Source organism: Chamaea fasciata, unplaced genomic scaffold, assembly GCF_029207755.1.
Source record: "Chamaea fasciata isolate MVZ Bird 193981 ecotype frontalis unplaced genomic scaffold, bChaFas1.0.hap1 SCAF_14, whole genome shotgun sequence".
Classification (NCBI taxonomy): Eukaryota; Metazoa; Chordata; class Aves; order Passeriformes; family Sylviidae; genus Chamaea; species Chamaea fasciata.
Window position 1 is genome coordinate 601,074 of NW_027094099.1, and position 25,456 is coordinate 626,529.

The following is a 25,456-nucleotide window of genomic DNA, read 5'->3' on the forward strand; positions in this document are numbered from 1 at the left end:
CCGAGCACTGAACAAACCTGTCTCGTGGCACTGCGGGAGCTGTGGAGCTGTGGCTGGAACTGTCAGCACACTGAGGGTAAAGCCTCTGTCCCGTAGTTCATGTTGGCAGGAGATGCGGAGTTGCTGCAGCATGGCTTGTGTTCCCCCTTCACAGAGCTTTGGTGGTGTCTGAGCTGTGCCAGCAGGTCTGCAGCTCCAGCAGGCTCTTCCTGTGCTCCTGTGTCTTGAGAAACTTCATAACTGCACTTAGAGTTTGTGCTGAGATTAATTTCTGCTGGAGAACAAAACTGCAATACTTGCCTATAAATTGTCAAGATGTCGCTTTAAAGTTTTCTGTTGTTCATAAATGTCTGAAATATCAAAATATTCAAGAGGACTATATTAGCTTTATTTACACGTGCTTTTAATTTATAACCAGACACTGACATGGTTGACTTGTGAACTAACAGATGCACTGTTCCAATCTTTAGTAGTTTGATATTCCTTTAAAAAAAGCCACAAAACCAAAAATACCCCAAACCTCTCGCATAATTTTATCAATACAATGTATTAATTTTTTTGACAGTTCAAAGGCCAAAGTAATTTGATTGACATAAATTTGATACATATTTTTCTGTTTTGTTAGACAAAGTTCACTAAAGGTTGAAGTTCTGTATAATCAGTTTTTATAGTTCACTAGTTTGATGTGATTTTCTTTTAGGTGAGATGAAAACCATTCTGGTGCCTCCTACCACTTCTAAGGGGCATAAGTCAATGCAGTTTTCAATATTATATTCAACTGAATGTTGAACGAGTTGCTGTTCTGTGGTACACTTCCATTGATTCTATCCAGAGTGACTGGGCAGATCCTACTTCTTGTACAACAGTGTCTAATACTGTTTTATCCCAGCTCGAAGGTATATTCTTGATTTAGTTCAAGAAAATGTTATTGGGGAGAAAATGGGAACAAAATGTGCTGGTACATAATGACACCTCATGCAGATGATACAACTGCAACTCGTGTCTATTTACAACTTGTGTAACTACTAATGCTTGAAGGAAACAGCCCCCTTGCCCTCTCTCCATGCTTTAGGAGATAGGGATCCAAGCCATGTCAAGGCAGACTGATAAGGTGAGGTGCAATTTCAAGGCACGTGACTTACCCGCAAGTTGTCACCAGTAAAGCAAGTCACTCTTTTTAGAAACACAGGGGGCTTCATTACCTTAGCAGCTGCTTTAATTCTGCTGCACTGCTGTGTCTTGTAGCTCATGACAGAGAGGTTCTGAGCTGTGCTTGGGCACAGGGGCTGCTCAGCTGGAGGCTCCTGTTGTTCCTGCAGCAGGTCCAGCTCTAAATAAGCCCAAGTCAGCAGCAGCTCCGAGGTGTGCAGGCTGACCCCGCAGGGGAGTGGGCGTGCTGGGTGCGACAGCACTGCCCATGGAGCATCTGCTCAGTGGTGGGGAACCACCACGCGGGGAACACCTGGCTCCAGAGCCATGGCCACAGCCCTGTTCCCTCTCCCTTGTGCCAGGTGCAGCTCAAGAGCCCAGCAGCCAATGGACATTTAACTTTGGACGCTACTGGGACCCTGAGGGGCTTAGGTGGGCAGGAGTGGCAGGAGCCACAGGACAGTCAGGATTGCTGTGCTCACACACCAAACATTCAATTAGACCTCTCCTTAGTATCCTGAAGCATAGGAAGACATGTACTTGTCTGAGACGTGACTCAGTGTGTTAGATGTATTTAACCTAGACCTCTCTCCATTTGCATTTGGGGGGAGAATCTTGTTGAAATTTTTGTAAATGTTTTCTCTTCTTGCTTCCCTCTTCCTCCCCATCCCAAACTGCAAAGCTTTGGGATAGTGTTGATGTTTATACATTTTACACCTAAGTGTAAGGACAAGAAACTATGTATATTAATCCGATTTAAGCAACTGCAAATCATTGTCTGCTGTTTAAAGCCAACAGAACAGTGTAAGTTTTAAGTTCAGTAAGTATTGTATAGATATATCTCAAGTTCAATTGATAAAAATTGTCCATACAATGCTACCAATGCTGTAAATTATTTTTAATAAAGAAAATTGTTTCACGGCTCTTGAATGTTACTGTCTATTTTGAATAGGTAGTATGGAACACACTTGAAATGGTACTGTGTGTGAAGGGGTGGGGTGAAGAAAGAAAGGGGATGGTATGATGTATTATATAATGATGCATTATATAATGATGCATGTTCCATTTACTTGTTAGGAGTGAGTTCGGGCTCACAAAGCACAAAGCACGCTTAGGTGGTGTAGAAGGATGTTCTTTGGGCTAGCTGTGCTCCAAACACTGCTCTGGATTTATATCAAATGCTTTTATAATAACTTTATCTTTCCCTTCTGAAAAATGTCTGATTTAGAATCTAGATGAAATCCTGTATTAAAGCAAGCCGTTGGCCAAGGTTTCAACTCTGACAAGATCCTCAGAAGTGATTTGGGATGTCCAGCACTAACCTACTTCGACTGGAGTTCAACTCATGGATGCTAAATCATTCAAGTCTATCTTCCTACAGATAATAACACAGGCTAAAGTACAATCTTCAAACTCTGCCTTGCGTCACAACCACGGTGAGCTTCCCCCAGAGTACCAGGCAGGCAGGACAGACACAAACATTTACAGATCTTCTGTTTAGGCACTCCAGTCTGGCAACTGAAGCAAGAGTGAAGAGTACAGATCTGCAAAGTGTGCAGTCGTCTTGTTTGCAGAGAGCTGGAGCACATTTCTGTAACCAGCCGTGTTAAACCACAGCAAGAAACCTTTCCCACTGTATCGATTTTATTCCAATGAGCTAAAGCTTAGGGCCTTGGAGATCAGGAGAGAGAACCCTAAATATTCTACAGAGCTCTTTTCTTTTTGAAAAAAACTTATTTTTGTGATTTCTAGTGAGAAGAGTTGTTCAATTACTTTTATTAACATCTGTTCTGAAATTGAAGAGAAAAAAAAATTGTTTCTTGGGGAAATAGTTTCCCTTTATTAAATTCCCCATTTGATTAAAATAAACATTTGAGTAAGATAATGTTTTCAATTTTGTGTCCTTATTATTACAAACAAGACTGAAATTTTGTGATAGAGGATTTTTAACTGATTGACTTGGAGTCAGGATATATTAGGTGGTGGTGTTTCAGTTGTGTGTGTGTGTGGGGGGGTGTTGTTGGGTTTTTGGGAGTTTTTCACCATGCCTTTCCTAAATTCCTTTTCTTTGGGTTCCTAATTCTGTCAGAGCAGTACATCAACTATGGCAGATTGCTTTTCTTTCATTAGGAGTTTCAGAAGATATTTCTGTATTAACCTTGTGGTTTGTCATTTTTTTCATTAAGGGCAAAATGTAGGGCTGGACCCATTGTCGCAAGTAAAAATTTTCCCTGGGACAGTCTAAAGGACAACCTGAGCAAGATGCCTCAGGTTCGTTATGTGTGTTTGTATGTGGTCTTCAGTCTAAGCATTTGGCAGAGATTTTGATGCAGCGTGGTGATAAAAGGGTTTAAATACAAGAATAAAACGGATGTCTTCCCTCCTACCCGCTGTGAGCGCAGGGTTTTTTGTGTTCTGCCTTCCAGACAGGAAGTGGCAGCTTTCCTCCCATCCCGTGCTGTCGGAAAACAAAGCGCACGGCCCGGGGCAGCGCTGCTGCGCCGCGGGGAGGCTCGGCCGGGAGGTGCGGCCGGGCCCGGGTACGGCCCGGGTACGGCCCCGGTACGGCCCCGGTACGGCCCCGGTACGGCCCGGGTCCAGCCCGCCGGGCCGCGCTCCGCTGGGCACGGGGCGCTCCGGCCGCGGACCGGCCGGGCCCCGGCTGGCGGCAGCTGCCGCAGCTCCTCGGCCTCCCCGCGCCGGGCAAAGGTTGACGCCGCTCCCGCCGCGTCCAAGGGTTGCGGTCGCCTGGGGAGGCTCGAGATTCCTGCAGCTGGGCAGGCGAGAGACAAGCCAGCGTCTGAAGGTTTGCGCTGCTTTCCTTAGCACGGGAATTTGGAAGGCCGCGATCTGCTTTACCGTTATGATTTACTAAAATACTTCTTGCCTTTTGCAGGCACGAATTGAAGATCTCCTGATCAGGGATTCAGCAACTTCTGTTCCTGAGGGAGTCATTCCTGCCTGTCAGCAATACCAGGTTAGGCTGCTGCTAGAAATGAACTAATAAAAGCTCGGTTAATAAACTCTTTGTGCCTGCTAGTCTGAACAGATTGAGTGCATCTCTCTAGCAGTCTTTCTTTGGAGGGGCTGCAGCCTGAGTATTTGATAAGCTATGATGTAAGAAATCCAAGCTGGCACGGGGGGGTGGTTTTCTTGGCTTGTTTAATAAATGTATGAAACTTCTCCAGTGGCTGAATGCATTTTGTTGCAGTAATTCCTGCTTTTGGTGTCAGAATACAGCTCAGATCATCCACCTTTTCTTTTTCTCCTAGAGACACAATGTCTTCTGGAAATGACTGCCAAGCCCAGACCTTGACCAAACCTGCGCTTGGTGAGAGAGAGGCGGCTGAGTTGGTTGACAGGGTGTTTGGATTGAAGGTGTCGTGGATCAGGTCACTCCCCAGCTATGACGATCAGAACTTCCACGTGCATGTCTCAGCCGAAGGTGCTGAGGAGTACGTCCTCAAAATCACCAACTCAGAAGACAGCCAGGAGCCTGACCTCATTGAAGTGCAGACCCAGGCCATGATGTTTCTCAATGCTGAAGGCTTCCCTTCAGCTACTCCTTACCTGACAAAAGACGGCAACATAATGTCCCTGGAGTCGGGAGGTGAGCCGCCGTGGGCACCTTTACTGCCCCACTCTCACCCTTGGCTCGGCAGTAGCTTGCTCTATGGCACACCACGTGTACGCTACAGAGAAACTCTAGGCTTGTGCTTGAATAGTGGGGATATGCATCAGGTGGTCTGTATTCCAGCCATAAGAGTCCAAACTTAAAATACCAGAAGTGAAGCAACTCAGAAAGAGTAATAATTAACTAGGAAAATGCTTAGGAAAACGCTTCGGCTGAAGGAATTGGAGAAAACGTTTACTTGGCCTGTGAACATGCATGGATGGAGTTAAAGTTAAAAAAGCCTAATTGACTATGTGGTGCTTGAAATTTTTTGCCTTCAGGGTGGTGTAAAATACAGTTCTAGCCCTCTCAGAAGCCAGAATAAATTGCTTTAACAGTGTTTGGAAGAAAAATTTTGTTGGCATTTAGCTTTTACTGTCACTGCAACTTCCATACAACATTTGGGATTCCTGAGACCTGTTCTGCTGCAAAACTGTGTGTGGGTGTGTGTGGGCACTGGGGGAACCTTGCTTGGTGCTGAGTTGGGTCCAAGCACAAGAACTAAAATCCAGCATCTCCATTTTCTGAGTGTGGTAAGGTTTGGACATTATACAACATTTGGTAAATCAAATCTTTGTATTATCTGTTTTATGAGCTACACCTGACAACTACACTGGGATGCACCTTTTTTGCCTCTTGCATTAACTAACACTCAGTAGCACATAGCAGAGTGACTGACTGCATCTCTCCTTGTCAGGTACTACACCTGGGAGCAAGAAGTACATGGTCAGACTGCTGACTTACCTGCCAGGTACACCAGTAGCAAAAATCAGTACCAATGCTCAGATTCTGTATGAGATTGGGAGGCTCGCTGCCAGCATGGATAAAGTGCTCTCAGAGGTGAGTTCTCATGCTTCAGCCTCAGACTTCCCTCTTAATCAATGTCTCTTTAGCATTTGCTAACATGCTTCCTGCCTGCTTTTCTGACCTGCAAAATGCAAGCTGGTGAGTGCGGACGTCAGTTTGACTCAGGGCTCAGGTGCCAGCCTCCAAGCTGGCTGCTATAAAAGCCTTTCCACAAGTACATGACAAGTGACATGGTACTGGTGATCCTTCTGCCGTGCGTTTTTTAATCATGAATAGGGAGATAAGGAGTTCTTTTTACTTATGCAAAGCTCACCTGTTAGTGTTTAAAACCTTGCAGATAAAGGAGAATGAACCCTAGGGTGCTCAAATGAGAAGAATGCCAAGGTCATTTTAAAGGATTTTTGTGTAGTGCACAGCTGGCTGATCTGCTGTTTTGAATTCCTTTTGACTTGCTGACTTTCTCATCGTTAGCACTGTGACCATTTCACTTTGGTACCCTCCCTACACCAACAAGCTGTGCCAACAGAGATCTGGGACACTTCTCATTTGCACCACATCCGCTGAGACAGTCTTAATGCAAATTAAGTTCTGTCTTTATTCTGTAGCTACACAGGATAATAAAGCTGATCAATCAGCCAGTAAGTAAGTTTGATGCATGAAAGACCTCACATTATTTATTAACCTTTCATTAACCTTTCCTTCTCATGTTCTGGCTACCAGCTTCAGAAAGTTATGAAATGTGAATTGCCAGTTTTACTAAGCACATTCTTAAATTTCAAGAGCATTTTTCAAATATGAAAGACAACTTACTGTTGCCTTTGACACACTGGTCACACTCTTATAATGTAATCAAAATAAACTAGTCTCAAAATATGCCTGATATGATCCTGCTAAGGGGGAAGTAGTTAATGAGAAGCAATTCTGATGGAAAACGCTTTTTATTCCCTTAACATATGGGTTATCATCCACCAAGGTGGTTCAGGTTTGTTCTTTACTTGTTCATACACTGTCCACTTTTGACTATCATTTAGTGATCTTCAAGAGTCTTAATTACAGGCATAGTTTTTATTGTTTTTTGGTTTTTTTTTTTTCTTAAAAGGAAGCCAGCTACTCTTGTGGGAAGGTTGGGTTTGTTGTTTTTTTTTTTAATTTGCCCTGTGCACTGACCCAGAGGTCATCTTAATAAGCATTTGAGGAGGCCAAGATAAGCATGAGGTATGCAGTGGGAGAGATGCTTTTCCTCTCTGAATGTCACTTTCCAGACCATCCCTTCCATTTGCTAGTGAGAGAGGGGTTAAGGACCTTGTATGTTTAAAGTAGTGGGGCCTGGATGTACAAAAGCAAATTTTCATGAGCATAAAGCCCTGGTCAGTGTCTCCACAAATGACTGTGCTCAGGATTTTTCACACACCAGCTGTTCCCAAGGCTTGTCCCCCAAAGGTGTCACCCCTAAAAGCACAGAGTGTGCCTGCCCCAGCACGCTGGCAGGTTCTGTCCCTGCTGCTCCCACGGCTTTCTGCAGCACCAGCTGTGCAGGCTGAGCTCTGCAGGCAGTGGGCCTCCGGCCTTGGCAGAAGCTCCAAGTCACCACGTAACGTCACCCTATGGACAGGCAACAGCAATTTTACATTGTCAAAGTGACAAATGACTTCAGGTAATCTTTGTGCCTAAAACATGGGGAAAAAATATTCAGGCTGTATGTAAATATTAAGACACTTGCCTTAGTCATTCTTCAGGTTATTCTTTTACTTGATATAAAAGAACAGTCCAGCTCATGGCGCTCTTCAGTGAGTCTTACTAGAAACCTGTTAAAATTAATAGGGGTTTTGAATCAAGCCCTTTAATCCTAAAGTCAGCAATTTTTCTTATGCCTATATTATTGTGTGCTTTTTCCAAAGAAATTCCAGCATCCCTCGGTAAAAAGTCTGCATCGAGGTCAGTTCATTTGGAACCTGGCAAATGTTCCACTTCTAGATAAGTACATCTATGCCTTGGGCCAGAACAAATACCGTGCAGTGGTGGAGCAAGTTATTCAGCAGTTTAAAGGCAAAGTAATACCCAAGCTAGGCAGTTTCCGAGCCTGTGAGTATTTTATTTTCATTGTAATTTTTTTAAACTGAGACACAGGAATTTGTTACAAGAGTTTGGCACTTAGGGAAGGAAAACAAAAACAGCAAAAAAAGCAAATCTCTTTTCCCTAGCCTAGACATGGACAAATACTGTGCTGAATGTGCACAGCACCGAGTAAGCCAAGTTCTGTCCCATCAGGGTCAATTCTTTATCTTTCAAATGAGTTTGCTCCCAGTTAAGTTTATTATTTTCATGCTGTTATATCAGCTTACTAAATATATACGAAGTATCGTACTACCTTTCATAAAGGCCCAAATAAGTACTTAATTCAATTTTTGGAATTCAATTTACATTGATCTTGATGATAGTGTGACAGTTCTGTAGCTGGAAATTACTGTTGTGTGTTTGCAGACACGCAGTGTACTGCAGTCACAGCAGCCTGGCTCTGGTTCTGCTCCCTCTCCTCCCCCGCTGTAGGTCATGGGGCAGTGCAGGGCAGGGTCACGGGAGGCAGTTAGACTGTGAAAAACAGCACTCGATGCTGCAGCGGACTAGTGTGGTTTTGTAGGCGAGTGTTAGTTTGACATGCATCTTCCCAAAGCTGTTTCAGCTGTTTAATAATTATACAATACTGTTTCTGTTTCTTCTGTGTTTAGGTATCAATCATGGAGACCTTAATGACCACAACATTCTGGTAGACTCCAGTTCTGCTTCCCTGGAGAATCCGCGGTACAGAGTGTCTGGCATCCTGGACTTTAGCGACATGAGTTACGGGTATTACGTGTTTGAGGTTGCGATAGTCATCATGTACATGATGATTGAGAGCCCAGACCCGCTGAGGGTTGGGGGATACGTTCTTGCAGGGTTTGAGAGCGTCCTGCCACTCACGGCCGAGGAGAGAGGTGCCCTCTTTCTCCTGGTCAGTGGGAGGTTTGCACAGTCCCTCGTCATCGCTGCCCACACGGCTCTGCTGTACCCAGAGAACAAGGAGTACCTCACAATCACAGCCAAAACTGGCTGGAAACACTTAATGACAATGTTCCAGGTGGGCCAGAATGCTGTAGAGAAGACGTGGTTTGAGACAGCCCAGGCGTACAAGTCGCACACACCTTCCCCGTAGGTCCGCGGCTACTGAGATACGGGGTGTGACCCAGGACTGAATAAAGTAATAAAGGCGGCGCTGCCTTCGCTGGATGGGGCGGGACCAGGCTCATCTCCCCGGAGAGAGAACCATTGCCGCCCTCGCGGCGGTCACAGGGCTGTGGCCATCACCGCCCGCACAGCGTGGGGAGCGTATGTCACCGCTACGCACCCTCACGGCGGGGCCGACCCCTTTTCCGCCCTCACATCGGCGGTGTGGTGCGACCATTATCTGCCCTCACGCGGCGGGTGGGGCCATTCCCAGCCCTCACGCGGCGGGCGCGGGGCCGTTATTGCCCTCACGCCGGAGCTGAGGTGCGGCCGTTCCCGGCCCTCACGCCGGAGGTGAGGTGTGGCCGTTCCCGGCCCTCACGCGGCGGGCGCGGGGCCGTTTCCCGCCCCTTTCGGCGGAGCGCGGGCACGCGCACGCGAGGCTGCGGGCGGCGCGCGCGGGCCCCGTCCCACGGCGACGGGAAAGGCGCAGGCCCCACCCCGGGCCGGCCGGTGGCACTGCGCATGCGCGGCGGCCATTTCCGACGCGGCGGTGAAGGTTCGGGCGCGGCCGCAGCGCCCGGTTCTTGCCCGGCGGCCGGGTCTCGCCGCCCCCCGCCCGGCCCAGCGGTTCCCTCCGGCCCGCCGTGAGTGAGGACGGGCGGCGGGCGGGCGGCGGGGCGCGGGACGCGTGTTTGCGCGGCGCGGGAGGCGGCGCGGCTCCGGCGTTGTGCCGTGCTGAGGATGACTGTGCAGTGCGGGCGCGGCGGCAGCGCCCCCTGGGGCCGTGCCGGGGTGCGCTCGGTGCCGGCTCCCGGGGCTCCCGCTTCACGTGCCCCGTGCTCTCTTGGCAGGCCCGGCGCCGGTTCCCGTGCCCTGGACTTTGCTGCCGGCCCGCTGCTCTCTGCCCGCGGCGCGTCCCCGGCACCATGGTGAGTGACCCGCCTTCCCCGGAGCTTTGCTGAGCCGCGGGTCCTGCCGAGTCACGGCCCGGGCGGGGGCGGCGGTCACACTGCGGGGCCCGGGCTGCGGGCACCAGGGACCGGCCCGAGGTCACCGAGTGCCTGGCTCTGTTATACGGGAGCTTTGGGACGTTGGTGACAACAGACTGGTGATACTTACTGAGCTATTCTTTTACAGTCTCGAAGATATGACTCCAGAACTACCATATTTTCTCCGGAAGGTATTTTTTAACCCGACACTTTCAAGTAAACTCTTAACTATTCTGTCTGTCTTGTCGAAACTATCAAAACATTTGCGCAGAGCGTGGTTGTTAGCAGCATGTTTCTGTCGGAATATGAGTTACAGAAATCATATTTACCCACACCCAGTTTTGTAGGGACAGCAAGGGTCCAAAGTGGACACTCTGAAATTCATTCTGAGTGAAGCTATAATGAGACTGAGTCCCATTAGCGAGAAATATTGCCTGCCGTGGTTTTCAAACAATCATTTGTCTCTTGTTTGAGTATGGTTAGATTTTGTCGGTGTCCCCTGAGAACTGATAATATCCTGCTAGTGCAGTCATGCCTCTCCTTGTTATTCTTGCACTTGCTGAAACAAGTATGTACAAAACACGATTTGTTACTTGTTTGTTCATTGAAAATATGTCTTGGCTTATTCTACTGCAGCAGAGAGTTCTTCAATTTTTTTTTTTTTTAATAGAAGGGGTTTTTTTCCCCAGTGGCCATGTCCAGCATTACATTATTTTCCTTCTCTGACTCCTTCCTTTTCAGCCAGTTAATTTTCAATTGACTGATAAGAGACTGAAGAAGTAGCTGGGACAATGAGTACTTGTCAGATTATTGTAACAGTGCCACTGTTTGGTGACAGGAATCCCAATCCTTTCCCAGGTCGCTTGTACCAGGTTGAGTATGCCATGGAGGCCATTGGGCATGCAGGCACCTGCCTGGGAATTCTGGCAAACGATGGAGTCCTGCTGGCAGCAGAGCGGCGTAACATTCACAAGCTGCTGGATGAAGTGTTTTTCTCAGAGAAAATATACAAACTTAATGAGTAAGTTGAAATGGTGATTAAATGTCCAACAAAGTGCTGATTGGCACGTAACTTGGTCCTGTTTTATTGGAAGTGTTAATGATCTTTTTGTTTGGTGTTTCAGACAAGGATGACTGTTCTGTCATTGTTCACTTCAGTAGTTCCCCTTCTAAAGTAGGAGTATTGCTGGTTTGGTTTTTTTATTTCTAGGAGAATTTTCTAGGTGGAATAGCCTGTTTGTTGGTACTACGCCATACAAGGTAATGGTATTGTGGCATTTCTTTCTTACAATGGTATTGTAAGAAAACCGGGAAATCTCAGTTTTACAAAATACCATTGGGGGGCAGAAGAAAGAATGCAAACTAAAATTATCGTGCTATTTTAGCTCCCCTTCCACATCTCTGTTTTTCTTCCGTGGCTTAAAAAGTACAAGATAACTGGGTAAAACGTGCCTCAGGCTTCTTTGCCACAGTTGTAGCAAGAGATGAAACATCTTTCTATTACCATTTTCATTCTAGCTCCTGGAAGTCAAATTTGTGATGTCAGAACAAAGAGTTTTATGCTTTCTTGTGGCAAGAGAGGTAGAGCTTCATCTTTGACAGAAGCTGCACATGAACACAAATAGTTTTCCATCCTGTCTGCCTCCCATTCCATGTTGATCTTGAAAGCACTCAGAATGGTAGGATGTACTGGACTTTCAAGGAGGCAGTGTAACAGCACACTGGAGTAGTCACCTATAACAGCCCTTCCATCTTTTGGAAAATCCGTAATTTCACAAATCCTATTTGTGTAGTAAAAAGGTTGTACCATATCAAATTGAGCTAAAGAAATATTAAATTAAGATCCAACAAAACAACCAAGGATTGAAGTGCTTACTTTTTCTTAGGCGCCTGTCAAGGCTATGAAGTTTCAGTTACACCGGTGTCAGTCAGCAGCTCCCACTGAAGGCCTGCCACATCTGTGTGGCCCCTTCAGCGTTGGGCTGTGCTGTGTCAGGCTCCCTCCTGAGAGGCACCTGTATGTATGTGTGTGCCTAATGGCTCTTGGAAAACCACTCAGAACTGAACCATCCTTGGCATGACCCTCTTCTCAGAACTGTATGTATAACTAACATACTGACTTGCTGACGCTGGCTGTCTGCCTTTGCTCCTAGCAAATGGTTACTGATATTTTGGTGCCTCCTAAAGGCAGGAGCTGATGAGCCCATTTTGTCGGGCAGCTGTGTAGTTTTGATCAGAAAAGCCCGACAGCAGATGCTCTGCTTGAACCCCTGTATGAAGATGTGAGTGTTGGCTGGAGATGGACAGGAATTCAGTTGATTTGTATGCTTTTCTTGCAGGGATATGGCATGCAGCGTTGCAGGAATAACTTCAGATGCCAATGTTCTAACAAACGAGCTGAGACTGATTGCACAGAGGTAGGTCTGCTGGCAGCTGACACGGTTTTACTTGCCTGTGCTGTCACATTCAGCTCTCTTTATGCATTAGGTCAGAATGAGCATGCATTTAGTAGATCAGAAGTAGGTTGAAATAGAATAGCTAGATCAGAGCCTCTAATATGGGAACTTGATTCTTCTTAAATATTATGCAGGATATGGTCAGCAAAACAAGTTTTGAAAATTGTTTTTTTTCCTCTTTGATATTAGGTATTTGTTACAGTATCAAGAGCCCATTCCTTGTGAACAACTAGTAACAGCACTGTGTGATATCAAGCAGGCTTATACGCAGTTTGGAGGTAATGAAGTGTGATGAATCATTGTGTTTGTTACTAAATGTCTCAAGAACAATTCTCTTAAATAATATGAAGGATCTAAGTCTGCAGACAGTTCTACTGAATTCTCTTAAAAAGTTATACTTAGGAAAAAAATAGCCTAATTTAAGAGGGGAATGGGTAGTCATGGTTACTGGTTTTTGCTGCTGAGGTTTCTACTCTTCTCTTGGGAAATTGATAGCTGAGATGCTGGCCCATTGCATAGAATGCTTTGAATGCTTTTGCATTTAATGAATGCCTTCAAAAGACCAGCAGAGAATTGTTCAGGCAACCTTTCAACATTTTGGGCCCATCCAGCATAATGGCACAATGAATCAAAAACAAGGCTGTATGTTGAGGTATCAATATTCTAACACTTGAAAAAAGTACTGTTTATGTGGCTCAAGCAACATGTTAGAAAATGATATTGTGAGTAGTGTTCCTTAGTATGTGAACTGATAATTCCATTGTTTTACATATATGTAGTGGGAGAGAACTACCTTTTAAACTGCCTGGCTTTTGGCACTGCCAAGTTAAATGCATTGACAGCTAAGCTACATACTTGAAATATTAAATTTTAAGTCCTGAAATGATAAATTACAATTTATGGAGACACAAATGAGCTGCTCTTAAAGTTAAATGGAATAAACCTCTGCTGCCTCCCACCCCATGACTTAGAAGGAGTGCTGGCATGCTTATCTCAAGCAGCAGAAGTGCAGAACTGTGTGTTAAATCCTAGTTCACAGGAATAGATTGAAAAACGAAATCAAAGAAAATAATTGTCACTCATGACCAATCTTGTTACTAAATTTAGGTTGCTAATAGCCTTCTTTTCAACAGGAAAACGTCCTTTTGGTGTTTCATTGCTCTATATTGGCTGGGATAAGCATTATGGATTTCAGCTGTATCAAAGTGATCCTAGTGGAAATTATGGAGGGTGGAAGGCCACATGCATTGGGAATAACAGCGCTGTAAGTTCTGGGCTTCTTCTTCTCAAAAAGACAAGTTTGAAAGTGTAAACTGTACTGTATTAATTAAGCTGAGTTAATGGGAGAGGGAGAGATTTACAGGTAATTGTAGAAATGCTGCTGTTAACTCACATGTTGGTATTACCTGGCAGAACCCCAACTGTGGGGTTGATTGGCCAAAGACGGCATTTTAATTTCTGTGAAATTTACAGGCAGCTGTGTCAATGCTGAAGCAGGACTACAAAGAAGGGGAAATGACCTTAAAGACTGCTCTGGCATTGGCCATTAAGGTTCTAAACAAAACCATGGATGTCAGCAAGCTCTCTGCTGAGAAAGGTGAGTGTTCGCTGAGACAGGACGGCACCCTCTGCTTAAACAAAGAGAGCAGCGAGTGCACATACTGCAGATGTGGCTCACTGGAGTGTTAGTTGTCACAAAACAATGTTTTCAGAAGATGCAGGAATTCTCAGCCTTAGCCTAAGAGGCATTCAGAGAGCTTAGTCCAGGCTGATCCCTGTTGGCCAGCTCCAGAGGCGAGGCTGCAGTCTGGGGATTGGAACACCCGCGTGCCCGGGAGCAGAACCCTGAGAGGAGCTCCCGTGCTGCTGTGCTCTGCTGCAGGAGGGGACTGTGGGTGGCTGCTCCAGCCAGGCTCTGTGGCACAGGGAGCATTGCAGCCTTCTGCCTCACTGCCTCTTGTAATCTCAAACCTTGCCCTGCTGATGATTGCTCTGCCTAAACGCTGCTGTCTGTTCCATGTGTTTCAGTTGAAATTGCAACACTGACAAGAGAGAACGGAAAGACAGTAATAAGGGTTCTGAAGCAAAAGGAGGTGGAACAATTGATAAAACAACATGAGGAGGAGGAAGCAAAAGCTGAACGTGAAAAGAAGGAGAAAGAACAAAAAGAGAAGGATAAATAGAATATGAAATCAAGTGTTCTCTAGATAATAAAGGACCTGCTTCAGCAAAAGATAATCTGGATTTCTGTGCTGTAGAAGCCTACAGCTAATGCCATGGAGGAGCCAGAAGTACTTTTGATGAACCAGGTCTTTAGTCATCACTTAGATAATTAGTTTACTGCTCCTTACATTGACCAATAATTGCTTTAATTCTTGAACACTCTTTCTTTCATCTTCTATTTTTTATTATGGAATAAAATTTAAGAAGAATAGTGATGGGTGTCTTTATTTCCTCAGTAATGCCTGGATATGCACAATCTTGAGGAATTTAATTGCTTTAAACCATTAAAACAAGGTATATGCTAGTTGGTAAAGAACAAATATGGTGTTAGAAGTGTTAGAATTTTGTGTGTACGTGTGGGTTTTCCTTTTAAGGTAGTGAAACGAGCTCCTAAGTTTGAAAAGTCATTTCACAAATACAGAATTAAAGTGTGCTGGCATGCCAAGTTTTAGTTTTGGCCTATTTTGTTCTATAGCAGGCTCTGTCAAACTGATGGTCTTGCAGGCAGTAGTGTTATAAAAATACCCTGTAGCAAATGTGTTCAGTTTATCATAGCCTTCACAAAGTGCATGTGTTTTCTAAGAAATTAATCATACAACACTAGTTATATTCACACAAACTAGAAAGACGTTTTACAAAGGCCACATGAAAATGCTTTATCTTGTCAAGGTACAAATAGGTAAGTAAAATAGTGCATGATTTTTAGGCCATGTTGACTATTTCACATTTTATCCTGAAAAGAAATAGAGATGTTTTATGTTTAGTTTAGTGTTGCTGATACTTCCCCAATGAATTTGGTTCCTTTCTCTGACACAGCAGTCAAGAAAACTAACCAGTTAAGCACCAAGAAATCATAATTGTGCGTGAATTAGGAATCATAGTCGTTTTTGTCCAGCTTGACCCTATACTGAATGCAAAAAAAGATGAGTGTCAGATTAGCAAAAATCTCTTCTACTTCTGAAAAAAAAAAAAGTGATCCGGAGTGAACAAAAGAAATGAAAACAAGTTACTGAAAACTTGTGCACCCATTCAGGTATCAAAAGCAAAGTGAAAAGCCGAGTGCCATGCTTAAAAGTGAGGCCTTCCTGAATGTCAAACTGACAGTAGTGATCCAGCCCATTTGTGCCCACCCCAGATTGTGTTGATCTTGTAGATTAGTTTGGTTTGGTTTTCTTACCCCGAAGGATATCTGATCTATACAGGATTTAATATGACTGCTTAAAGAAACTGGATGAATCCATAGAGTGTTTTGTTGATTTTAATCCATCTCAGCCATTTTTGACTAAAATGTACTTTGTCAACATGGCCAGAAATGACCCTGTCTCTTGACTAAACCCATTTTTGAGCACACTGCTGTAAGAGTCTGCTGGGAACAGAGGGAAGGAATCTGACTCAAGATGTCTGTGCTGCAGCTTGTGTAGTCGTCCTGCACTCACTCTGGCAGCCTCTACAGAGAGGGGGGAGGCTGTGGGTTCTCTGCAGAACCTGCTTGGTCATTCTCTAAGTCTTGGTGCAAACGAATTGCTTTAGTCATTAGCACTGAACTTAATACTTCGTTACTATTCAAATTTTATAGCTAATGAAAGTTCAACTGGCTTTGATTTACACCTTGTGCCACGGTAGGTCTTCCAAATAACAATATAGGAATGATACATCGTGTAACAATCCTGACTAGTTGCAGGGGTAACATGCAATGGGTAATATTTAATCTCTATTATAAAGGATTGTATAAATACCTCAAGCTCCATTTTATGTAGAAATTCAGTGCTCAATCTTTCTATTTTTTGATACCATGAATGCAATATATCAGCATCTTTTGCAGATTTCTGGATCACTGATGATGGTTATACGAGTACTTGGAATATGCTCTAAAAGCAGCAATGCCAAAATGGAATTTTTTCTCACTTCTCAAAGATGACTTGCAACAATACGTGATAGATTCCAGCAATGCTTTCTGTCTTCTAGGAAACTGTTGGAGCATCTGAGCTTGTGTTCATCAGTGTATATAGTTCATAAAAGGCAGTCTGTTTAGTGTAACAGTGTAAGTATTAGCAGATAGCTTAGAATATAGATTTACTAAACTATTTTTCTTAGAAGCATCTTTTTCTAAAAAAATGGGGATAACTCATATATGCATATCTTGGTTTAAGGAATTTCCAATACCATTTCTTTGCCAAATATGGCATCATTTGCTGGTAAAGGAGAACTTTTTACATACTGTAATAATAAAGAGTTGGAATGACTTTAATAAATGTATTGAAGCATTGTGATAAGTTTTAAAAGATTTATTTATTTAAAGGTTTTGTTTGCACAAAGTGGAAGAAGTATTGTCTAATACTTAGTGAGTATAACCTTTGAACAGTAATTACCAATTTAATTTAAAAAACATCATCTCTCCTGAGTGCCATTAGTAGCTGATTGTGAGGTGAGCCTCAGTACTGCCTTGGAATAGGCAAGTAACTCTAGCTGGCAGTCATGTCCAAGATGTACAGCCAAGTTCTCCTAACCAAAATTTAATTTGTGATTCTTTTCTGCATTTGAGCCTAGGGCAGTAAGCAGATGCTGGAGATCTTTCATGATTAGAATCTTCCTGAGCCATCTGGACACTAATGCAAGTTTCTTGCCTGTTCTTTTAGAAATAAGAGCAGTGTTTGACTGCATTGGCCTATTGTGTTGATTCTGGCTTTGTGTGTTAAAAAAAAAAAAAAAAAAATCACCACCACCAACTGTGCCTTTTCTGGGAGTGGTTTGGGGATAAGTCGTAAGAACAGAAAAATGATTCTGGCGATACAATTGAGGTATCTTTGCTAATCAAAATGATCTTCCTGTTCTTCGTATGGTTTTGGATTTTTTTTTTTTGGTGTACGTAGTGTTTACATAGAGTTTACAGTGTATTACATAAGTATTTAAAATATTTAGCTATTGCTGTGGATTTAATGTTATTTTAAAACAAGAACTTCATGTGGTGCTGTGGAAGGTGACAGATTTTTTCAAGTTAGGTAAAAGTATTTACTTCAAATTGTTTGCATAATATGATGTTTGTAAACTTAAAAAACTGGATAGCTTATATCTCACTTGAGTGCATGATAGAATTTGTTAGGGCAAGTATGCAAATATTCACAAATAGATTGTCCTAAGAAATTGTAATGTGGTTTGTTATTCTAAATAGTTTGAGATAATGAAACTACCGCTTCTCCAATTATTACCTGTGCAGTCTCTTGCATCTGTCAGTGTTTAAAAATAGGTAGCTTGTTTTCTAGGTGACTGTATTCTCTTCAAATAAAGTCAAATTAACTTCCAAGACTGCGTCTTCTATGACCTCCTTTAGGTATGGTTCCCTCTTCATCCAAATATTTTACTTGTCAGTTACAAAAGCACCCAGATTAAGGGACAACAAAAGACTCCTGATGTTAAATTTGACAGCTGCTTCTGGTTTGGTATATAGTTCTAAGGTAATTATTTATGCCTTCTCTTCATAACCTTAAAATTAGGAAAAAATACTTCTCCACTCTGTTGTGAAAATGATTGAAAGGTGTTCAATGGTTTTAGAGGCCTCAGGGCTGCATGTGATACACAGATAACACAACTCAGTATACAAGATACGTAAGTCCAAGAAGCTGGTGCACTCAAATACTTCACACGTGAGTACATATTGTAGTATGCATTAAACTACACACTTTGTGTCGTTTCAGACTGGAGGAGATTCTAAGACTTATTTAAATGTCTTTCATTTTCTTTAAAGAGTATTTTCCACTACAGTTCTTCTGCAGTAACAATTACCCTCATTTTCAAGTTTTAATTGCAGTTATTTCTACTACAATATGAAAACCCTCTAAAGTTACTGGATCTTAGAGTACCCTTCACTGGCTTTAATCTGGAGGAAATTCATCTTCACCAAGCTTTTAGAATATTTCTCATTTTACAAATAGAACTGAGCAGCTGGCTATTTTTATCTGGGTTTAATTTGGCATTTGGCTTTCCAGTTAAACTACTCTTCAGTGCACTGTAAAAGCTGCCATCAGCCAATTTATTGCAGATTCTCTTTAGCAGGGACCTTCAGCTGTCACCTCCTGCTGACAACGGTCCTTTGAAAGACAGCATTGCTCACGTAATTGTTCGGACTTCCACTTCATGGTAAATATTAAACTTAACATGCTGCTGATACTATTAACATTCTGATCCAAGTTCAAAGCAGCAGGAAAAAACAGCTGCTTATTTATAACTACTGTTTCCTAAAACAGTAATAATACAATGTAATTAACATGTGCCAGATGATGCTACATAAATTATTTAGCAAAATGTTAGGCATGTAACCCAGACAGTTTAATCCTTTTATATCCTACAGCATCTGTTTTGCCTAGTTGTGACCTAGCTGCACACAAATCCACAGTTATGTAATAAAACTGGGTTCCTATGTCCTGCACGTTCTACTGGCAGCTTTGTTCAACATTGGCAGCGACATACTATGGCTCTAAAATGCATCTACTGCAGTGCCCAGAAATACAGATTTTACCTGATAACCCCACGTTAGGAACAGCAGGTGCAGTGCATTGGTGAACTAGCTTCCATCAAAAACTACGGAGTTGTAATTTCAGTACAAATATTGCCCAGAAATTCTTAAAGCATTCAGAAAGTATCAGAGCTACAGTGTCAAAAAAAAAAAAAAAAAAAGGTGGGGGGTTGTCCCTTATTTTGGGCTAAAATATATTTTTCATTTACTATAAAATCTTGAGTTGACCACTGCATACACACTGAGCATTTCAAAATTCGAGCCATGCTGCACCCTTTACACAAATATTTTCATCGTGGAAGATATGCCATGTACAAATGGATTCACAATATATAAAATGACCATTCTTACTGCAGAGCATTCAAATCAATGCAGCCTGTCACTAGAAGTGCGCTGGAAGAAACTCCTGTGTAAGCAGCCCTTTTTTGTGCTTGTAAAGATGCATTATGTCTTGCACAGACGTGCATAGTCCAAATATGGCTGCAGGAAACAATAATACAGAAAAACACGAGCTTAAAAATTAAGAAAAGGATTGAAATGCTCCAGGATTCTGTTTTGGTCCTTGAAAAGATTCACCATTTACAGAGAGAGATGCAGTTTTTCTGTAAAATAAACGATTGGTATAAAATAATTTTGACAATTGACAGCATGCTTAATGAAATTGCTGTTTGGGTCGTGCTCATTTTACAAAGGTATAAAGTTGCTAAAAGTATTTGAGTTAAATAAGGACCATTTTCCTGAGGAATCCGGTATCTAGCACTTTTCATGTAGAAGCTGATTAACGCTGTAAAGTCATTTAGCTCTTCTTTCCAAGTCTTTTTTCTCTATAAAACAGTAAACACTGCCTTAGATGTAAAAATGCATTAATGCCAGCTGCTTCTATTTTTTGTGGCAATGTGTTTACTGTACATTTCCATTAGGATGGTTTAGGAAAAATCTGATTAAATTTCAGTTTGTGCATTGAAAGTTGTCTTTTGTGACAGACAGAAGAAAGTGGTGTTTTGTACAGAGTATTCATTATATATGTAGTATATCTATAATATACCTAAAAATGTGGAAATATCCTGTCTTTTTAGCTCGCGTCAGTTTATCTATTTTAGATTAAAAGTTCCAAAATATTGTGAATCAGGAATTTTAAAAATCGATTTAGAAACTTTAAAAAAAAAAACCCAGAAAAACAACCAAAAAACCCCAACTCTACTGAGTGTTTCAAATGCAATGGAAATTAAAAGGTGGTTTTTTTCGCCAGAAGTCACTTACACTCGCACGCTCCCACAAGCGCGGTGCAGGAGCGGCAGGGGTGGCGCTGCCCGGGACAGCGGCCCCGGCCCCGCCCGGCCCCGGCAGGAGCCGCTCCGGGCTGCGGGGCGGCCGCGGGGCCGAGCCTGTGGGCGCAGCGCTGCCGCCTCCTCTCCGCGGTACCCGACGGGAGCTCCTCCGGCGGCGCCGGCTCCCGCACCGCGCCGGGAGCGCCTCCCGACAGCGCGGCCCGGCCGGCGGTGGGCGCCGGGCCCGCTCTGCCCGCGGCTCCCGCCCCGGCGCCCCACACGGCCCCCGCGGGGCGGGGCCAGCTCCGCCCGGCCCCGCCGGCTCCGGCTCCCGCTCCCGCTCCCGGCGGCTCCCGGCTCCGCCGGCCGCGCTGCGGGGCTCGGAGGCAGCGGGGGCCGTGCCCCAGCCATGGCCGGGCGCGGAGCGCGGCTGCGCTGCGGCCGCCCCCCGTCCCTGCTCCTCCTCACCTGGCTCTGCGCGCCCCTGCTCGGCCGGCCCGGGGCCGCGCGCGCGGGTAAGGCGGCTCGGGGCGGCGCCCAGGGGCGAGGGCCGGCGGGGGAGAGTGGAGGGTGAAAGGCGCTGCGGTGAGGAGCCACGAGGGTGTCGGAGGGGAGGGCTCCGAGCCCGCCCGGCGCCGTGCGGGGCCGCCGGGGATGGGGCGGGCGGGACCGCGGCTCTGCCGGCGGCGCTCCCTCCCCGGTGTGCCCTGCTGGCAGCGCGGGCAGCGGGAGCGCTTCGTGAGGGGAAACGAGGCGGGAATTTGCCTGAGGGGGGAACGCTGCCGGCCACAGCGTCTCTGCGCATCAGCTTCGTTTTCCACGCCGTGAACTTTTTCCCGGGCGAGGTTGAGGTGAGGCCGGTGCCGGGAGCGGTGGTGGCCGCTGAGGGAAGGTCGCGGGGCCGCGCTGGCTTCGGGAAAACCAGCGGGACCTCGGCTGTCAAACCGGCTCACCAGGGCTGCCCCCGACAGGAGAGGGGAAATGTCTTTGCTAAACTACGGCGTTATCAGTCTTGACTGCCTCACGTTTCATCACTTTACACGCACTTTCTAAATGTCTATGTATATAACGCTTTAAAGATCTCCGCTGCCGTAGCTTTCAGCTTTTGCTCTGCTCGCTTCTCGAGAGGACCTGCAGTTTTACGTTCGTGGTGTGTACTCTGCATCTGGTACAGAGATAAACTTGCAGAATATATTTTATTAACTGTAATTTTGCATATGGATGTGACTGCACATGAAAATAGCCCTCTTGAGAATTTATAACAGAACTCTCTTTAGTTTGATGGTGCGTTACTTTGACTTCAAAAGAGGGAGTCTCATAATTCAATCAGGATTTAACTTTCCGAGTTGAAGGATGTAAAATAGCATGTGAAGCTGGAGTGTTTATAGAATTACACAAAGATTACAGGAGCAAAATCACTGCTCTTCCGCAGATTTATTTAGAAACAGTTGTTTCAAAATGTTGCACTGACATAATCCGTTAGTATATTGCCAAGAGTTTTGCAGAATGTCTTGAAACCATAACTGCAATAATTACAGGCAGAAGGAAAATTAATGAAAGATAAATGTGACTTCTTTTTCATATTAACTGAAAATTGAAAAAGTGGTTGTAAATACGGTTTATGGAAAGTTGATTGTGTCGATGTCTAGGTTTTAATTCAGCCTACAAATAGTCTGTTACTGCTGAATGTGATTTAAAAGATTATTCTTTGTCTCAGCATTTGGAAAAATAGTTGTTTTTCATGGCCTTCATGACAGAAGATGTAAAATCATTATGTTACATTATATGATTTATGTGACTGCATGGAATTAGCTGCAGTCAGGGTAAGCCAAGATTTGCCTTTTGGCACAAGCCAGCAATTTTGACTTCACTGAGAACTGCTCATATATAGTGAGGCTAAAGTTTTCTTTTCACAACTTGTTTTTTCTAAAATAAAATGAAATTTGGTATGAGAGTGCTTGCAAATTAATTTGGTGTTCCCTTCAGTTAATAATGAACTAATATTTTATCTTGGATAACTCTGAATTGTCAGAAGAAAATACTTGCTGATTTAAAACACAAAGTGTAGATTTTGTTCTTGCTCTGAATTTTAAACTAACAGGTGAGGCTCAAATGCCCAGATGGAGCTGAGGTTAACAACAACCTCTAGCCCTGCTGTGCCGTGCTGCAGACCTGTGATGGTGTTTCTTTGGCAGTTCATGCACCCAAGCATTTTCCACTTAGTTTAACAGACCAAATCCTTTTCTCTACCCAACAGAAGCTGCAAACCTTCCTGCTTGCATGACTTTCTTGTGATCTTTCTTTTAAAATATTTTGTGCTTTCTTTAGAGATTCTTAGGGGGATAAATGTGAGCATTGATTCGTGGAGAAATGTCTGTGTTGATTTGTAGAAGGAACTGTGGAACTGAGTACTTGCATAGTTTCCCACTTTTTAGACTGGTAAAACCTGGGGTTTGTGTGATCTTACAGGTTTTGAAATCTCCTGTCTGGTTTTGAGCAATGTAGCTGATTTCTGTGAGCTGTAGGGTTCTGTGTTTCAGTGTACCCAAGGCTGGAATGGAGCTGAGTGGGCAAAATGCTGCTGAGGCAGAAGGTAAGGTCAGTGCCCAAGGTCTGCAGCACCCAGGGCTGCCCTGGCAGCTTGTGAGGTGCCTTGGCCTGTTCCTTATTTCCCTAAGATCTTTTCTATGTACATGTTGGATTTGTGTTTAATTCCATGACACATAGCCTCTAAATTTATACTTCTCAGATTCTTATACTGACCAGGTAATGCTTGTCAGATTCTACATACCTGTTCTTCCTTGTGCCATCTGCACTTCCATACAGGCTTTTTGCTGCTTGTTTCCAACATTCCTGGTGCTGACTTCACAGTCCATCTTCAGTCTTTACTGACAGCTCAGCAGTCGGTGAAAATGATGCAATGATTAAAAGTGGTACAAAGAGAGATGGCAAAATCCTGGATTTGTTACAGGACAGTCCTCCTGCCTTCAGGGTGACAGGATTTTTCCTCAGGGCAGGCTGGCATAAAGCAGCCTTTTCCTGTGGGCTGGCTGCTGGGCAGGGAGGAGGATGTGTGGGAGCTGAGTGTGGCACACTGGTGTGGCGGTGAGCCTGGGGGCAGTGCTGTGGCACAGAGCTGCAGGTACAGGTACACTCAGACAGGAATGGTTTGTTGTCCAGTTAGCTCTGCATCTAAAGACTGACTGTCAGTTCATACGTATTTCCTGGTTAGCTCACAAAATGCATGGCAGTCTGCTATGGTTACTGACCAAACTTGTAAATGTATTCAGAAATATGTGCCATAATTATACCTTGTTGCTAAACTGTTAGGGGATAATTTCATTCTCCTTTACAACTATCAAGTTGTATCTTCAACATTTTAAATTTGAGTTGAACGTAAGAAACACCTTCCCTGCTTTCTGTGAACACCTCTTGTACCTCTGTGTATATTGGTAAGTACTAAGTAGTAATGCAGTTCAAAATTCCTCACAGTTTAATGTTCAATATATGTCATTTCGTTTTGCTACTTCTTGGCTGGAGGTTGATGTGCTAGGTAAGAGAGAAGGCACAAATCCTCCCAGTAGCTTTAAAGCCACCTTTTCCATACTTGTAGGTGTGGTGATGGGGTTTGCCTTTATTTTTTAAATGGGAGGAAAAGATAATTCTGGGAAGTTCAAAATGTAATCGTTGGCTTTTCTGACTTCTGTTCAGTAAATGGAATAGTGTTAGTATTGCTGCTCTGACTTATAGACATCCTAGTTAAGATGATTGTGATCTTTCTAAATGCTTGCTGTTAATTAAATGCTTGACTGTGATTGGATTCTGGGTAATTACTAATGCATAGAAGGAAAAATAGGCCAAAAAATTAAAGACCATGCAGGAAGTATGGCTCATGATCCTTTTGAAAGGGTTAGAGGAATCAGTATAAAAATAAAACTTAAATTTAATACTTTACCTGTCTTTTCTACCTAATGAAATAATGATAGGAGATCATCTTAATAACCATACTAGGGTACTAAAGGCAGATGTAATGTATATATTCATTCACCTTCCAGATTTCTAAGCAAATTATTAGTTGTAGTATGTAGCAGCTAGATTTGTGGATAATAGTTTGTGTTATAATAGCCCAGAGTTAAAGAATATAATGTTAACTGCAAAGTATGGATATTTTGCAATGTTTATTGTCCTTAGTAGTGGGTTTTTTTTTTGTTGTTGTTGTAATGGTATATGATTATAAACATACATTAGTAATATATATTACTTCTGAATATACATCTTATCATTACACTTAGAAAAAGTGACCCTTTCCCCATGGGTCTCCTTTGAAACTGTACCCAATAGTGAGGCAAAGAAAAAATAGTGACCTGAAATCATTAACCCTCAGTTCTGTCAATGAGAAAATGCTTTGAGTTACACTGTTTAAATTAGGAAATGCTTTGAACTTCACTGTTTAATGTGTAAGGATCAGTGTTACACCTGCACTGCCAATCTGGCTCTTAGAGTCTTAATCTAAGGAAGTGCAGTGGGATAGAGTTCAAAGAAAGCTTATTATTTAGAGAAACGTGGACTGTGATGTTCTCCTATTTAAAAACAAAGATTTATGAAAATACTTCTGGGATCAAGCCCCTAACACTAATTATTTAACTGGTAATTCTTATAAAAGGAATAATATTGTTAAATAATATTCAGATGCTAGGAAATTTAATCTCAATGGTACAGTAAATTACAAAAGTGGGGTTTTTTTTGTAAAACCCATCTTTTGTTTCTTATTTACAACATTTAAAAGTCAGCCATTAGCAGTCCATGCAAAACTTTGACTTGAGAATGTTAACAAGATAAATAGACATGTACATGTTTCATCATGCTATTCATGCATCTGAGGCCCTTGTAAAGTTTCACCCTATTTTCTAAATAGCAGTTCCAAAGTACTTCAATAAAAAAAGTTTGTTAAATACTTGTGGAGGAAACAGTAGAACTGAATTTTTAAATACAGTCTTTTCAAGATCAAGTGTTTCGTTAGGATTTTTACTTAGCCTTTTATCTAAAGTGTTCTCCAGCTACTTCAGAGCTTTAAAAAAAATTTGAATCATTAGTCTGCTTTGTGCATAAACATTTGTCTCCTTTGTGCAGGATTAACATTTAGGCCATCCAACATCCTACTTGATTTAGGTGTGGGG

The 25,456-nt window shown here is 43.4% G+C and overlaps 2 protein-coding genes across 2 annotated transcripts; both read left to right on the plus strand.

The window, feature by feature from the left end:
* Positions 1-3,615: 3,615 nt before the first annotated feature.
* HYKK (hydroxylysine kinase) lies at positions 3,616-8,893 on the plus strand. Its single transcript, XM_066196549.1, has 6 exons — positions 3,616-3,955; positions 4,046-4,126; positions 4,422-4,759; positions 5,520-5,662; positions 7,528-7,711; positions 8,356-8,893. Exons 3-6 carry the CDS (start codon positions 4,429-4,431, stop codon positions 8,817-8,819), a joined length of 1,122 nt encoding a protein of 373 aa, XP_066052646.1. The 5' UTR covers positions 3,616-3,955; positions 4,046-4,126; positions 4,422-4,428; the 3' UTR covers positions 8,820-8,893.
* Positions 8,894-9,365: 472 nt separating this feature from the next.
* PSMA4 (proteasome 20S subunit alpha 4) lies at positions 9,366-14,712 on the plus strand. Its single transcript, XM_066195976.1, has 9 exons — positions 9,366-9,477; positions 9,685-9,762; positions 9,971-10,013; positions 10,681-10,843; positions 12,162-12,239; positions 12,468-12,556; positions 13,412-13,542; positions 13,752-13,875; positions 14,307-14,712. Exons 2-9 carry the CDS (start codon positions 9,760-9,762, stop codon positions 14,459-14,461), a joined length of 786 nt encoding a protein of 261 aa, XP_066052073.1. The 5' UTR covers positions 9,366-9,477; positions 9,685-9,759; the 3' UTR covers positions 14,462-14,712.
* Positions 14,713-25,456: the final 10,744 nt, after the last annotated feature.